Consider the following 15799-nt stretch of genomic DNA (forward strand, 5'->3'; position numbering starts at 1 on the left):
AGGATGGGTCAACCTGTATTTCTGGATTCAAATCAATGAAATGACAGCTTCTGTCCCATAAGGTCCTTAAGGTCAGGATTTGACCTCAGGCTTAGTTCACTACACACCCATACAATAGAAAACAATAAAAAAGCTTAGAAAACAATACAGATGGAGTATTCAATTATAATACAGATGTAATGTGACCAAAGCAGAAATTATGAGGTAGCATTATGTGTGTTCAGGAGTCCAACAACGTTGGGGAAGAAACTGTTCTTATGGCGGGAGGTTCTGGTCCGTATGGACCGAAGCCTCCTGCCTGAGGGGAGTGGTTCGAACAGTCCGTGTGCAGGGTGAGCAGGGTGAGCAGGGTGAGCAGGGTCAGCTGTGATCCGACCTGCTCGCCTCACAGTCCTGGAGACGTACAGGTCGTGGAGGGATGGAAGGCTGCAGTTAATCACCTTCTCAGCTGAGCGCACAATGCGCTGCAGTCTCTGTCTGTCCCTGGCAATGGCCCCGGCATACCACGCCGTGATGGAGGAGCTGAGGATGGACTCGATGATGGCCGTGTAGAACTGCACCATCAGCTTGGTCGGCAGCTTGGCCTTCTTCAGCTGTCGCAGGAAGTACAGTCTCTGCTGGGTCTTCTTGATGAGGGAGCTGATGGTCAGCTCCCACTTGAGGTCCTGGGTGATGGTGGTGCCGAGGAACAGATAAGAGTTTGCAGTGGTGATGGGGGTATCATAACAGGTGAGGGGGGGCAGAGGGGCTGTGGCTTTCCTGAAATCCACAATCATCTCCACTATCTTCCGGGCATTGAGTTCCAGGTTGTTGCTGCTGCACCAGGTCACCAGCCGGTCCACCTCCCTCCTTTATGCAGAATCATCACCGTCCGAGATGAGCCCGGTGAGGGTGGGGTCATCTGCAAACTTAACAAGTTTCACAGAGTCATGGCTGGAGGTGCAACAGTTGGCGTACAGGGAGAAAAGCAGGGGAGAAAGCACACAGCCCTGTGGAGATCCTGTGCTTACAGTCCGAGTGTTCGAGAATGCTCTCCCCAGCCGCACGCACTGACTCCGGTCTGTAAAGAAGTCTGTGATCCACCTGCAGGTGGAGTCAGGTACATGAAGCAGGTAGAACTTGTCTTGGAGCAGAGCAGGGAGGATGGTGTTAAATGCAGAGCTGAAGTCCACGAACAGGATCCTGGCGTAGGTTCCTGGGGAGTCCAGGTGCTGCAGGATGAAGTGAAGAGCCAGGTTTATTGCGTCATCTACAGACCTGTTGGCCCTGTAGGCAAACTGCAGGGGGGTCCAGGAGGGGGTTGGTGATGGACTTGAGGTGAGATGAAACCAAGCGTTCAAAGGTTTTCATGACTACAGACGTGAGAGCTACAGGTCTGTAATCATTTGGTCCTGTGACACGTGGCTTCTTGGGGACAGGGATGATGATGGAGGACTTGAAACAGGCTGGGACATGGCATGACTCCAGAGAAGAGTTGAAGATCCCTGTGAAGACCGAAGCCAACTCTCCAGCACAATGTCTCAGCATGGAGCGTGACACAAGGTCTGAGCCTGCAACCTTATGTGTATTCAGCCTTTTAAAAAGCCTCCTTACTTCATCCTCTTGTACAGAGATAGCAGGGGGTTGTCAGGGGCAGTCCAAAGTTGTTAAACCAGTTGGGCTGGGGTTGGTGTGGAGGATGGAGGAATGTGAGTCCATGACTTCAAAGCGTGAATAGAAGTCGTTCAGATCGTTTGCCAGTTTGAGATTGTCTGTAGAATGAGGTGTTCTGGGCTTGTAGTTAGTTATCTCTTTCAGCCCCCTCCAGACAGAGGCAGAGTCGTTTGCAGAGAATTGTTGTTCCAGCCGTGTGTTGTACCTGGATTTAGCCTTCGACACCTCCCTGCTAAATCCATACTTCGCACGTCTGTAGTTGTCTCTGTCCCCCTCTCTGAAAGCAGCCTCCTTCTGCTGACGAAGCTGTCTTAGTTTGGATGTGAACCAGGTTTATCATTATTGAAAATGACTCTGGAACGTGATGGGATGATGCTGTCCTCACAGTAATGTATATATGACGTCACAGTGTTTGTGTATTTGTCTAGACTGTCTGTAAAGCCCTGAACAGGTCCCAGTCTGTGGTGTCCAAACACGTGCGTAGCTCCTCCACAGCTTCACTGGTCCACTTTTTGAATGTCCTCACCACAGATTTTGAGAGCTTCAGTCTCTGTCTGTATGCAAGTATGAGGTGAATCATATCATGATCTGAGAGACCCAGGGCAGCACGAGGCACAGCACGATAAGCACCACTCACTGTGGTGTAACAGTGATCCAGCGTGTTTCCTTCTCTTGTCGGGCATTTAATAAACTGTTTATATTTAGGTAGTTCATGCCTGAGGTTTGCTTTGTTAAAATCTCCAAGGATAATAACAAGGGAGACCGGAAAAGTCCGCTCTACACTCGTAATCTGGTCCGCGAGCGCGCGCTCAGCCTCGTGCACGTCCGCGCACGGTGGGATGTAAGCAGCGGCCAGAATGAATGAAGAGAACTCACGTGGAGAGTAGAACGGTTTGTAGTTTATGAAGAGATATTCCAGAGAAGGAGAGCAGTGCTGGGAGATCACTGTCACGTCGGAGCACCAGGCGTTGTTGATAAAGAAACAGACTCCTCCGCCTTTCTTCTTTCCTCCGGAAAGTTCCTGCTGTCTGTCAGCGCGGAGGAGCTGGAATCCCTCGAGATGGAGTGCGGAGTCCGGGGTCTGCTCGTTGAGCCATGTCTCCGTGAAGCACAGCACACAGGAGGAGGAAAAATCGCTGTTCCTTCTCATCAGCAGCGCTATCTCGTCCATTTTATTGTAGAGGGAACAGACGTTGGAGAGGAATATCCCAGGTAAAGGCGTGCGTGTACCGCACCTCCGGAGACGCACGAGTGCTCCGGCTCTTCTGCCCCTCCTGCGAAGTCTCGCTCTTTTGGCCAAAAAGTGCACAAGTTCTGCAGCAGACACTAAAAAAACTGGAGTAATGTCCTCATGGGTTGTAATTCTGATGTTTAGTAGCTCATCGCGAGTGTAGGAGCATGCAGACACATGATTAATGCACAAAAACAGAGCGCACCAGAATGCCAGGGCGACCGTACATGGCGCCATCTTGGATCATCCTTTAAATCATTTCATCCTTCATCATTTAAACCTCTCCACAGCACTGAAACTGCCCTGCTGAAGGTCTTTAACGACATCTTCAGATTCACAGATACCGGTGATTCTGTGCTGCTTGTCCTGTTGGACCTCACAGCCGCCTTTGACACCATCGACCATGAGATCCTCATTGTTAAGTTGGAGCAGTGGGTGGGCGTCACAGGATAAGCCCTCAATTGGTTCAGATCATACCTCGCTGACAGATCCTTTTGTGTCTCCAGCAAGGATTTTAGATCCGCAGAGGCAGAGCTTAAATGGGGGGTTCCGCAGGGGTCCATCCTGGGTCCCCTCCTATTCTCTTTATACCTGCTGCTGCTTGGTGCTATTTTCCGGGAAACACAACATGTCCTTCCACTTCTATGCCGATGACTGTCAAATTTACTTCCCCCTAATACACAATGGCACATGCTCTATTCAACCGCTGCTCAACTGCCTGGCTGACATCAGGGACTGGATGGTTTTAAATTTCTTGAGTTTCAATGAAAAGAAGTCTGAAGTCATGTTGTTCCCCCCCAACGACACGATCACAAACCACTGTATCGACCTCTCCACTCTAACTCTGTCAGAAAAACAAAGAGTCACTAATCTGGGAGTGATAATGGACCCTTCCCTGAAGCTTAACAATCATGTAAATCATGCTTCTTCCAACTGAGGCAGCTGTCTAAACTGAAGCCCATATTGTCCAAAAATAACCTGGAGACAGTAATACATGCATTCATTACATCTAGGCTTGATTACTGCAATTCACTCCTGTTTGGTATCAGTCAAACCTCCATTGCACGACTACAACTGGTCCAGAATGTAGCAGCTCAATTTTTAACCAGTACTGGCAAAAGAGAGCACATTACACCAGTTTTGGCCTCACTGCACTGGTTACCGGTTCACTTTCGAATCTAGTTCAAAATACTCATGTATGTCTACAAATCACTGAACAGTGTCCCCCCCCATCTCTCTGATCTGCTACAACCGTATGTCCCACCACGTTCCCTGAGGTCAGCAGACCAGTTGCTCCTCACAGTTCCAGGAACTCGTCTTAAGCGCAGAGGTGACAGGACCTTCTCTGTAGCAGGACCAAGACTCTGGAATGAGTTACCTCTGTTTGTCAGACAGGCCCCCTCCCTCTCGGTTTTCAAGTCCCGTTTAAAAACTCACTACTATTCAGTAGCTTTCAACACCAGATGATCTGTGTTTTGATCATGTATGCTCCACACTGGTTTGTCGTCATTATCTGCATCGTTTTTATGTCTACATTCTGATTTACCTCATTTTGTATTTTGCTTGGTGTGTTACCTGTTTTTTTGTCTGTACAGCACTTTGGTTGGACTTGTAGCTGTTTTAAGTGCTTTATAAATAAAGTGGTGTAGTATGGTAAAAATAAACTGTCCAGATGACCTGACTGAAAAATGTTGTTTTCTATACCTGGATTATTGAGCATGGGCTGTCGTGTTTTCAACCAATTTGACAAAACAAAACAAACAAAAAAAAGAAACGTTTCGTCTTTCATCCGAAGAAATCTTTCGAATGAAAGATAAAACGTTTCTATTTTTTTGTTTGTTTGTTTTGTTTTTTGAATGTCCAGAGGACCAGACTTTTTTTTTTTCTACCTGGATTATTCAGCATGCATTAAGATATGTCAGTTAAAATAGATGTAAAATTCAGTCAGGCAGAAATTAAAAGCATCATAAAGCAAAGAATGAGGGGGAAATGGCAAAAGCAATGGGAAGAAGAAAGAAAAAGGTAGATGGTTCTACAGAATTCAATGAAAAGCAGGAGAAATGAGAAGAGCTGAAAGAAACAGAAGGAGGAAACTGTCATTGCACGGCTCAGATTTGGACACACAGGATTGAACTGGACATTATTCATGATAGGGAAACATAACACCAGTAAATGTGACTGTTGTGGGGAAGATGAGAACAAAAAACATGTGCTAATGATCTGCAAGAAATACAATCATGAAAAAAGCCAAATGATTCATAGACTCAATGCAATAAACATCAGATTTGACCCTGTAGTACTGGTACAAGGAAACAGGTTCTGCAAATACCAACATCTTGTTGATATACCTGAAATGGACTCAGTTGTTTGAAAAAAAATATGAATGTTATTTATTTATACATCTTTATGGATATTATTATTATTATTTATTGTTTTTAGTGTCATTCCAGTCTACAATCTAAACCAGCAGATGGCGGTAATTCTTCAAAAAATTTGAAAGCCAACTGCCAAAGAAAACCAAAGTAGAAGAAGAAGATTGTCTTTGTCTCTGGACTGTCCTGTCAAGGCTTCAAGCTCTGTACATACCCCTGTGTGTCCTCCTAAAAGTAAGTTTACTGCCCCGACAGCTTATTGTTTTCTTTATTTAGAAAATAACTTTTTACTTATTTTTACCGGAGTCTCTCAGCATCTTCCTGCCCGTGGGTTCAACACTCAGACGCAGCTCATGATAAAATCCAGAGACCAAGAACCCAGCAGGAAGATAACTCTTTTTCATTTCCTGGTTCCCAAGGCAAAAAAGACTGCTCAGTGTGAGAAGGAGAAGAAAGACTCTGAACCAAGTTACTCGCCTGGCGTTTAAAGCTGCGTCCAATGCCTCACCATCTCACCTTTTTTCACCCCCTCATAGAGCAGCAGCACCTCGCAACCCACCTCCTCCCCAACCAACTCCTGCTTTCCCAGAGCAGTCTTCAAAGGGAGGGGGGCAACCCACTCTGACTTGCCGTAGGAGGAACGGGTGGCAGAACCAAGATGGTCCCACCGAACCCCAGCACGTCCTTCCTTAGACGCAGCCCAGCCATCACTGATCGGAGAACCAGCAGACAGAGCAGCCAAGTCCTCGTCCATCCGTTTCCCTTCGTGGAGGGGGGGGATGACGCCGCATGCTCCTGCGCACCTGTCTCTGAGGAGGAGGATGCTGCACGCCCCTGCACACCTGTCGCTGGGGGGAGGACGCCGCACGCCCCTGCGCACCTATCACTGGGGGGGACACCACATGCCCCTGTGCACCTGTGACTGGGGGGGAAAGCCGCACAACCTTGTGCACCTGTCGCTCCGGGGGAGGAACCCTGCAGCCCCAGCAATCTCTGGGAGAGGATGATCACTTTGGAGGATTTCATCTACAGGTACACCAGGGCTGACAACACTAACAACTCGCCTGAGATGTGGGAGCAATTCTAACCGGCATGGAAGGACTCACTCTGCTACTGTCTTTACTTCCTCTGCTCAACCTGTTTTGTATTTGTAATTATTTTTTTCTATCCTTAACATGTGTTTTTTTGTCTTTCAGATACACCTGGACCTATACCTGGACCTACCATTCTGTGTTCGTCTGTCTCTCCTTCCTGTCTTCTCAAACCAGCCAGTCAAAGCAGATGGCCGCTTGTCCTGAGCCTGGTTCTGCTGGAGGTTTCATCCTTTTAAAAGGGAGTTTTTCCTTTTCACTGTTGCCTCTGTGCTTGCTCAGGATGAGAGACTGCAATGAAGCCAAGATTCAACTTGTCTGCTGGATTCCTTAGATAAAGAACTTTACTAATTGGCTTTTATGTATGTGAATGTTTCTGTAAAGTGCCCTGAGACAACTTTGTTGTGATTTGGCACTATATAAATAAACGGAATAGAATTGGAAGGAGAGGCATGTGCTATGCTCACTTTTGCTGGCTCCTGCCCAGACTGGTTTTCCCCTTTGCTCACCTTCAGCATAATCTCTCTCACACACCATCAGCTGCACCTGGTCTGGTTCCAACACCAGCTGCTCCTGTCTGGTAGCACCAGCAATGGACTTGCTAGTTCCCACACCAGCACTGAACTCACTGGTTCCCACATCAGCTTCCCTTACGCTGGGTTCCACTCTAGTTTCCTCCATGCTGGGTCCCACACCAGCACCTGCCTCGCTGGGTCCCACATCAGCTCCTGCCTTGCTGGGTCCCACACCAGCTCCTACAATGCTGGGTCCCACACTAGCAACCGAGGTCCTCGCCCCTCCTGAGGTCCTCTCTCCAGAGGCCCTCGCTGCTGCAGAGGCCATAGCTCCAGAGGCCCTCGCTGCTGCAAAGGTCCTCGCTCCTGCTGTGGTCCTCTCTCCAGAGGCCCTCGCTGCTGCAGGGGTCCTCGAATTACCTGCCGCTGTAGTCCTTGCTTCGCCTGCCGCTGTGGTCTCAACGCCGCAGCCAAAGAAGAAGCTGAATCTGCCGCAGGCAAAGAAGCTGAGCCAGCCACACCCTACAGAGGACCTTGTGCATCCTCCAGAGGTCCTCACTCATCCAGCTGCAGCCATCCCAGGGGTCTCATCGCCTCCAGCTGCAGTCATCCCAAGGTTTCTTCACCTACAGTCTTGGCCTTTCCCGTGGTTGCCACGCCTGTGGCCATGGTCTCCTTGCAGGTCTCATCCCTCTTCTGCCTGAGTCCAGGAGGGTACAGGTGGACACCACCACTGACTATAAAGGGATGGTCTCCTGGCCCCCCGCTGGAACCCTGGCCCAAGGGTGGATGGTCTCCTGGCCGCCTGCCAGACCTCTGGCCTGCTAACGGATGGTCGCCAGGTCACCCCCCGGATCTTCTGTCCTGCTGTGGATGGTCTCCTGACCACCCACCTTGACTTGGGGTGGGGGAAGGGGTCTGTGTTTCCCCTTTGTATTCAGTGTCTTCCCAGGTTCCTACCTGTTGGTTTTTTGTTGTTTCTTTTGTACCCTTTGTATTTTTTACCACCCAACTAGATGGTGCTTTCTTTGGGATTTTAGGGGCCATCCCTTGAGGTGTGTGTGTGTGTGTGTGTGTGGGGGGGGGGGGGGTCCTGCAGGGTTTCTGCGGTCGTGTCTTACGTTGTGTTTTCCTCATGTCTGCCTGTCACCCCTCAGCATTTCTCCTCCCTGTGTTCCAGCACTGTCACACTTGAGTCAGATCCTAATCACTGCAAATGTCTGTCATTTTCCCTTTTCAGCATCTGTATATATTTAGCCCCAGGTGTTGTCTTTGTCTCTGGATTGTCCTGTCAAGGCTTCATGCTCTGTACCCCTGTGCGTCCTCCTAAAAGTAAGTTTGCTGCCCCGACAGCTTTTTGTTTTGTTTATTTAGAAATTAAACGTATTACTTATTTTTACCAGAGTCTCCCAGCGTCTTCCTGCATGTGGGTTCAACATTCCGACGCAAATCATGATATCCTGGGACAGAATACTAATTTGTCTAATTTAATTTCTTGCATACTAGATTTTGAAAAACATGATTTGTTGGAACATACAAAAATTCAAATGAATGATTACCATGTTGTCATGATCAGTGATCTCTGCTTGTCCCGTTCTGCTTAAGTCTCTGCCCCTTTATGCCTTTATCACTTCCTCTGTCCCCTACCTCACTCACAGCCCCTCATGTCATGTTTCTGTCCCTCTCTGTCACAATGCAAGGTTTTAGGATTCAGACTCAGTCAGACAACAAGAATGGTAAAACAAAGACATAGTTTTATTGGTTGATTTGCAGCTGCTGGGGAGACTCAAGCCCCCAGTATACTGCCGCGTACGTCCATACGCAGAGGTACGCATGTACATACGCAGAGGTACTAGCGTACCCCCCGGGGCATGTCCGTGCAAAGCTCAATTTTTATGACCGCATATGCGTACGCTGTGTCACACAATAAACTGCCCGGCGACGGACTGTTTTGTATGCAACACCAATGTATTAAATTCCCATTCTTCATCCCTGATCTGGCCTTTTCTTTTGTTTTGTTTTTTTTGCCAAGAGATCTCTTCCTCCTCCGTTGATGCAATGACTGAAATGGTGAGAAATGAAGGAATTTGTCATGAGTGATTTAAACTCAGATCCAGCGTGGCTGCGGGAGGGTCTGGAGATTTCCTGGTGTGCTGGTCTGATGTGTGGGCTGTAGAGCTAGCACTCTCTGTTTTTTTTTGTTTTTTTTAGATCTTTTTATTAACAACATATAAACACAGAACACTGCTGTGGCTGCCAACACTCGTTTTTTTTTCCCGACCTGTCAATTAAACCTAGTTGGCATGTCAGTAAATGACCAATCGGCGACCTCAATTTGTCCCGAAGGTAAACGCCCCTTGTCTGTGAAGCTGTTCCCAAGCTGCTCGGGGTGTATGCTGGAGTACGAAGTCTGAACCCTCTGCGTACAATACACGTGTACGTACGTGTAGATGAACAGATGCTGCGAAATATTCATCAATTAAAACGGATTCTTCATTTTTCTGGACTGAATAAAACGTGCATTGAATTTAATGAAATGTAAACGTGAGACGTCATTTATCTTTGACCCATCAAAATGAATGCGGTCATTTATTTTACAGAATCAAAGTTTAACATCAAACATTTACATTAATTTGGCAAAATATGAAAATAACAACATAATTAACAGCTTTACAGGTAGTGAGAAACAATGCGGCGATTGTTTCCACTCTTCAGCAGAACAGCAGACATCAATGAAAACTGTACAATTATGATCAATTATCCACACGGCGGTGGATGAGCACTTTACACAGACATTTCTAAAATATCTGGAATGATTTCTACTTGAGAGAAGAATTTAAAGATGGAAATGAAGTTTAAAGGGAGTAAAGTATGGATGAGGGAGAATGTGGTGTGTATGAGTGAAAAGTGTTGACAGGACGACACCCTCCATCCGACCCAGCTTTTCCTCGGTACGCTAAGTAGGAGACTAGACTCATTTACCTCTCTGAACATGAATCAGAAGAAACGAAGTCCAGTTACGCTACCTGTCCAGCGTCTCCATAGGATGGCTGTGACTCGTCCGAAGTGGTGACGGGGCTTCGTCAACACAAGCTCACATCAGCAAGTGGACTTCACATGAGTGGAGTCCTTCAGAAGTTCCACTCAGAGGTGGAGGATGTTATAATCCAAACTCGGGAGAGCCTTATCATGACTGGACTTCTGTTCTCCCAAACGACTTCACAGAACTGCCAACATCTCAGAACTTCTCCGCGCTCCACCGAACTGCTCAGACTGGAGAACCAGGAAGTACCGGCAATTTAAAGAGCTCTATTTCCGGTATATTTGAGCGTTCCTGATTGGGTAATATCAACCAGACAGGGGTGTGTTTTGTGATGTAAGAGGTTACTAGAAGTCAGAAAACAGCAAGAATTGTTATGGAACAGATTAAACTGTTCTCAGAGACAGAGAGAGTTTTGTTTTGGCGAGTTTTAGAAACAGGTGCCAACTCCTCCGTTGACATCTGAGAGGATTTTAAAACAAGACACATGTCTGCTTCGACTCAGACCTTGGAAAACGCACACTTGCTCATTCAAAGACAGAAATCAGAAAATGCATAAAAATCTGTAACAGACCTTAACATGAATTCTAACTCTGCATAAGCAACTAAAAAATCATTGTTACTGTTTTACAGTTAATAAAATTGATTAGTTCACTGTAACATCTAAAATGGTTTGAACTAAGACACTTTGATTATCAACATTTGTAAAATAGTAATGATAATAAAAAAGAGAGTGTTCTTTCACTTGATTTTCAAGAAAGAAAGTCTCAGGATGGGTGAACCGGTATTTCTGGATTCAAATCAATGAAATGACAGTTTCTGTCCCACAAGGTTCTTAAGGTCAAGGGTTTTGACCTTAGGCTTAGTTTTGACATCAGGTTAAGTTCACTACATACGCGTGAACGGACGTACGCTGCAGTATACTGGGGGCTTCAGGATCCAATTGTAGTAACAAGTCTTTGCAGGCAGGTGGGGTGACAGCCACCTGTCAGATTTTAAAAAGATGAACTGGTGGGAAGGCAGCTGCAGAGGGAGGCCTTTAATGCTGTGTACAGTGGGGTAATGCAGGTTTGAGGTCCAAAGGGCAAAGCAGGGGTCAAACACAGGGAGTCAATGGTACAAGAGTAATCCAAAAGGGTGATCCGTGAGTCATGGTCATAGACAGAAGAGGAGGACGTTACCGTGATCAAAGAGGCAGAGCAGAACCAGATAAGGAGCAGGCAAAAGCGGGAAATCCAGAAGAAAAGGTGTGAGGTCAAAAAATCCAATAACAAGACTTGAGGATCAGGCATGAAACAAGAAAAATATGATGGCTGGAAAATCAGGGACCGTGTGTGGTGTAATAATCTGGAACTGGACAAGTGAAAGTTAAGCTCTTAAATAAGGCCAAAAACAGGTGCAGTGAATCAGGGCTGATGAGCTGAAAGTGCAGACAGGGGCGTGGCTTAATGACAGAAGAAAACATGACATGAATTTGCAGGGAAAAACAGCATATGACAAAGAAGTGCAGAAACATGACATGAAGGGCTGTGAGTGAGGTAGGGGACAAAGGAAGTGATAAAGGTATAAAGGGCAGAGACTTAAGCAGAATGGGGTAAGCAGAAATCACTGATCTTGACACATGTACTGAAAAATCTGTCAGTATTGTTGCATTTGTTATTTTGTCATTTTAAAAAGCAGACAAATTTATCTCACATGTGATATTAAAAATCTATTTTTCTAAATCTCCAACTTAAAACAAAGCTAATGTAACGTTTGGCAGCCTGTTAAGGTGCTTTATTTTGGGGTCAGAATGTGAATAAAGACATAAAAATTTGATCAGTCTCACTTTAGAACCGTACTCGTAAATACATTAAAAAAAATTCTAAATCCAAAACAATTTTATCAGAAGTATATGCTAATTTCAGAAAAAGTTTAAAGCATTATGACTTGGACATGTCACCAGTAAACTTTTTTTGGGGACTTGTCGCTCAGTAGTTAACATGGTCAAAGGAACAAAACGTAAACTGAAAGACAATAATTCAACTGAATGCCATATTTCCATTGACATCTTTTGTCATTTTTATTACTTAGTGAACTTACCTTCACTGCACAATAATCAAAGAAGCCAGTTTCTGAAAAAATGGCCACCAGCACCATCTGCAAGAAAGATAACAGATTTGCTTTAAACAATCATGTTCATCTTTATATTTAAACAACCAACATGCTGATGTCCCCGTCACTGAAGGACTTGAATATTGAATTTTGTTTTCAAGATGAGTTTTAAAAGTTTTTCTGGACTGTAATCGAACAGGGAATGAAAGTAAACCTTAATGTTTTTGGTGCAAGATAATCAAGTGGGTAGGAGTTACACAGTGTACACAAACAGAGGTACATCCATCCATCCATCCATTTTCTTTACCCGCTTGTTCCATTTTGGGTCACGGGGGTCGCCGGTGCCCATGTCCAGCAATCACTGTGCGAGGGGCGGAGTACACCTTGGACGGGTCGCAAGTCCATCACAGGGCCACATAGAGACAAACGAGACAAACAACCATTCACTTTCTCACTCACACCTAGGGACAATTTAGAGTTACCAATCAGCCTAATATGCATGTTTTTGGTCTGTGGTAGGAAACCGGAGCACCCGGAGAAAACCCACGCATGCATGGAGAGAACATACAAACTCCAAAGGCCCCTGGATCGGGTTTTGAACCAGGGACCTGCTCGCTGAGAGGCAGCAGCTCTACCAGTAGAACTTTACAGTATAATACATGATTTTGTGAATGTAGTTATCGGACGTAAAAGTTTATATACATAATATCCTGATGCATGCTCAATAATCCAGGTAGAAAAATCCAAAAAAGTTCAATCTGGTCCTCTGGACATTCAAAAAAACAAAAAACAAAACAAAGCAAAAAAATCTAGAAACGTTTCGTCTCTCATCCAAGAGACTTCCTCAGTCTGAGGTGCTGTTTTCAGCTCAGTCTCTTAAATAGCACCTTCACAGAGTGGATCAACCAGTTTGCTGCTGACAACCAAAACCAGCTGATCACATGCTCAAGAAGGACCATCAGCCTAACAATGGATCATTAGCACACTGATGGCTGTTTACTACTCACAGAGGGCTGAGTGATACTAGCAATCACAGCATTGTAAGAGGGGGACAGTTGAACCCGGAGGCCTCCACCCCTGTTTAATGATGGACGATTTCTTTTCACAAAGATGGCCTCCTTTACTCCTCTCTCAAACCATCGTTCCTCTCTGTCCAGGATGTGAACATCTTCATCCTTGAAAGAGTGACCGCTGGCCTGGAGATGAGTGTAGACCGCAGAATCCTGGCCTGATGATGTTGATCTTCTGTGCTGGGCCATCCTTTTGGCCAGTGGCTGTTTAGTTTCCCCGATGTAAGACTGATCACAGCCCTCCTGACACTGAACAGCATACACAACATTACTCTGTGCCGGGGGACTGGATCTTTGGGATGAACCAGTTTTTGCCGTAATGTATTTTGGGGTTTAAAAGCCACTGGGACGTTATGTTTAGAAAATAAACGTCTCAGTTTCTCTGATACCCCCTCAACATACGGAATGACCACTGGTCTGGGTCTGTGTTCCTCCTTTTCACCTGATGGCTGACTGGAGTCCTGTTTGGGTTTCTTCTCTGCTTTCAGGAAGGCCCAGTTAGGATATCCACATTGCTCTAGAGCCTGTTTTGTGTAGGATTTCTCCTTCTGCCTGGCTCCCGAGCTAGTGGGGATGCTGTCTGCTCTGTGATACAGAGTCCTGATGACTCCTAACTTGTGCTCCAAAGGGTGGTGGGAGTCAAACTGCAAATACTGGTCTGTGTGGGTGGGTTTGCGGTACACCTCGGTTTGCAAATGTCCTCTATCAGAGACTGAGACCTCACAGTCCAAGAAAGCCAACTTGCCATTTTTTACATCTTCTCGTGTGAATTTGATGTATTTATCCACAGAGTTGATGTGGTCAGTAAAATGTTGGACTTCCTGAGATTTAATTTTAACCCAGGTGTCGTCAACATACCTGAACCAATGACTTGGTGGTGTCCCTGAAAAGGACGTCAAGGCTCTCGTTTCTACCTCCTCCATGTACAGGTTGGCAACAATAGGAGAAACTGGAGACACCATAGCACACCCATGTTTCTGCCTATAATATTGTTCCCCATATGTGAAGTAGGTTGATTGCAGGCACAGTTTCAAGAGTTGACACAGTTGTTCTGTGGAAAGCGTGGTCCTGCTGCTCAGAGTGGTGTCTGATTTTAATCTTAACCTGACCACCTCTACTGCATCATCAACAGGAATGCACGTAAAGAGTGATGTGACATCAAAAGAGACCATTGTTTCATCAGTCTCTATGATGACATCCCTCACCTTGTCCACAAAGTCCATGGTGTTCTGTATGTGGTGTTCTGAGCTGCCAACTAAAGGGATGAGTACAGACTCCAGATATTTGGAAACATTGTAAGTGACAGAGTTAATCATGCTAACAATAGGTCTTAAAGGTACACCTTGTTTGTGGATTTTAGGTAAACCATACAGACTAGGTGTGGCCTCCCCTGGGTACAGTCTGTGGTACAGAATACGGTCAATAGCCTTGTCCTGCTCCAAATTTTTCAGGCAATCTATTAACTTTTTCTTGTAACCACTTCCTGGATCTCTTTTCAGATGTTCATAAGTGGTTAAGTCACTAAGGAGTGTCATAACTTTCTCATGATAGTCTTTCTGGTTCAAAATCACTGTGCACCTTCCTTTGTCTGCTGGGAGAATGATGATGTTTTTGTCCTTGCTAAGAGTGGTGAGTGCGTCCCTCTCCTCTCTACTGATGTTGGAAGGTGGTGGTTTGGCATTGCTGAGGCAGGATGAAACTTTGATTCTGAGCTGTTCTACTTCACCCTCTTTCATTTTGTTGTTGCAAATGGCTGATTCTGTTGCTGTGATCATCTCCACCAGAGGAATTGTCCTTGGTGCAACCGCAAAGTTCAGTCCCCTGGCAAGAAACTCTGTCTCAGGCTGGGTGAGCTGTCTGTCAGATAAATTCTTCACCCACTTTTCTGTCTCCCTGTCATGTAATTGACTACTGGAGTGTTGTCCTACACTGAATGTGTTGTAGTGAACTTGACCTGATGTCAAAACTAAGCCTAAGGTCAAAACCCTTGACCTTAAGAACCTTGTGGGACAGAAACTGCCATTTCATTGATTTGAATCCAGAAATACAGGTTCACCCATCCTGAGACTTTCTTTCTTGAAAATCAAGTGAAAGAACACTCTCTTTTTTATTATCATTACTATTTTACAAATGTTGATAATCAAAGTGTCTTAGTTCAAACCATTTTAGATGTTGCAGTGAACTAATCAATTTTATTAACTGTGAAACAGTGTAATGATTTTTTAATCCTCATGCAAAGTTAGAATTCATGTTAAGGCCTGTTACAGAGTAATCATGTATTTTCTGATTTGCTGTCTTTGAATGAGCAAGTGTAAGTTTTGTCCAAGGTCGGAGTCGAAGCAGACATGTGTTGGAACAACTGTCTTGTTTTAAAATCCTCTCAGACGTAAACAGAGGAGTTGGCACCTGTTTCTCCAAACTCACCAAAACATTTCTCTCGCCTGTCTGGGAACATTTTCAATCTGTTCCAATAACACTCTTGCTGTTTTCTGACTTCTAGTAACCTCTTACATCACAAAACACACCCCTGTCTGGTTGATATTGACCAATCAGGAACGCTCAAATATACCGGAAATAGAGCCATTTAAATGCCGGTACTTCCTAGTTCTCTCAGTTCTGAGATGTTCGCAGTTCTGTGAAGTCGTTTGGGAGAACAGAAGTCCAGCCATGATAAGGCTCTTCCGAGTTTGGATTATAACATCTTCCACCTCTGAGTGGAACTTCTGAAGGACT

The 15799-nt window shown here is 45.5% G+C and overlaps 1 protein-coding gene across 1 annotated transcript in view; it reads right to left on the bottom strand.

The window, feature by feature from the left end:
- oca2 (oculocutaneous albinism II) overlaps nucleotides 1-15799 on the bottom strand; it is a 659230-nt gene that overhangs the window by 286493 nt on the left and 356938 nt on the right. The window contains exon 11 of the mRNA XM_037698314.1: nucleotides 11985-12041. Within this exon, the coding sequence (XP_037554242.1) occupies nucleotides 11985-12041 (57 nt within the window). The remainder of the gene's footprint in view (nucleotides 1-11984; nucleotides 12042-15799) is intronic.

Source organism: Nematolebias whitei, chromosome 3, assembly GCF_014905685.2.
Source record: "Nematolebias whitei isolate Nwh7 chromosome 3, NemWhi1, whole genome shotgun sequence".
Taxonomy (NCBI): domain Eukaryota; kingdom Metazoa; phylum Chordata; class Actinopteri; order Cyprinodontiformes; family Rivulidae; genus Nematolebias; species Nematolebias whitei.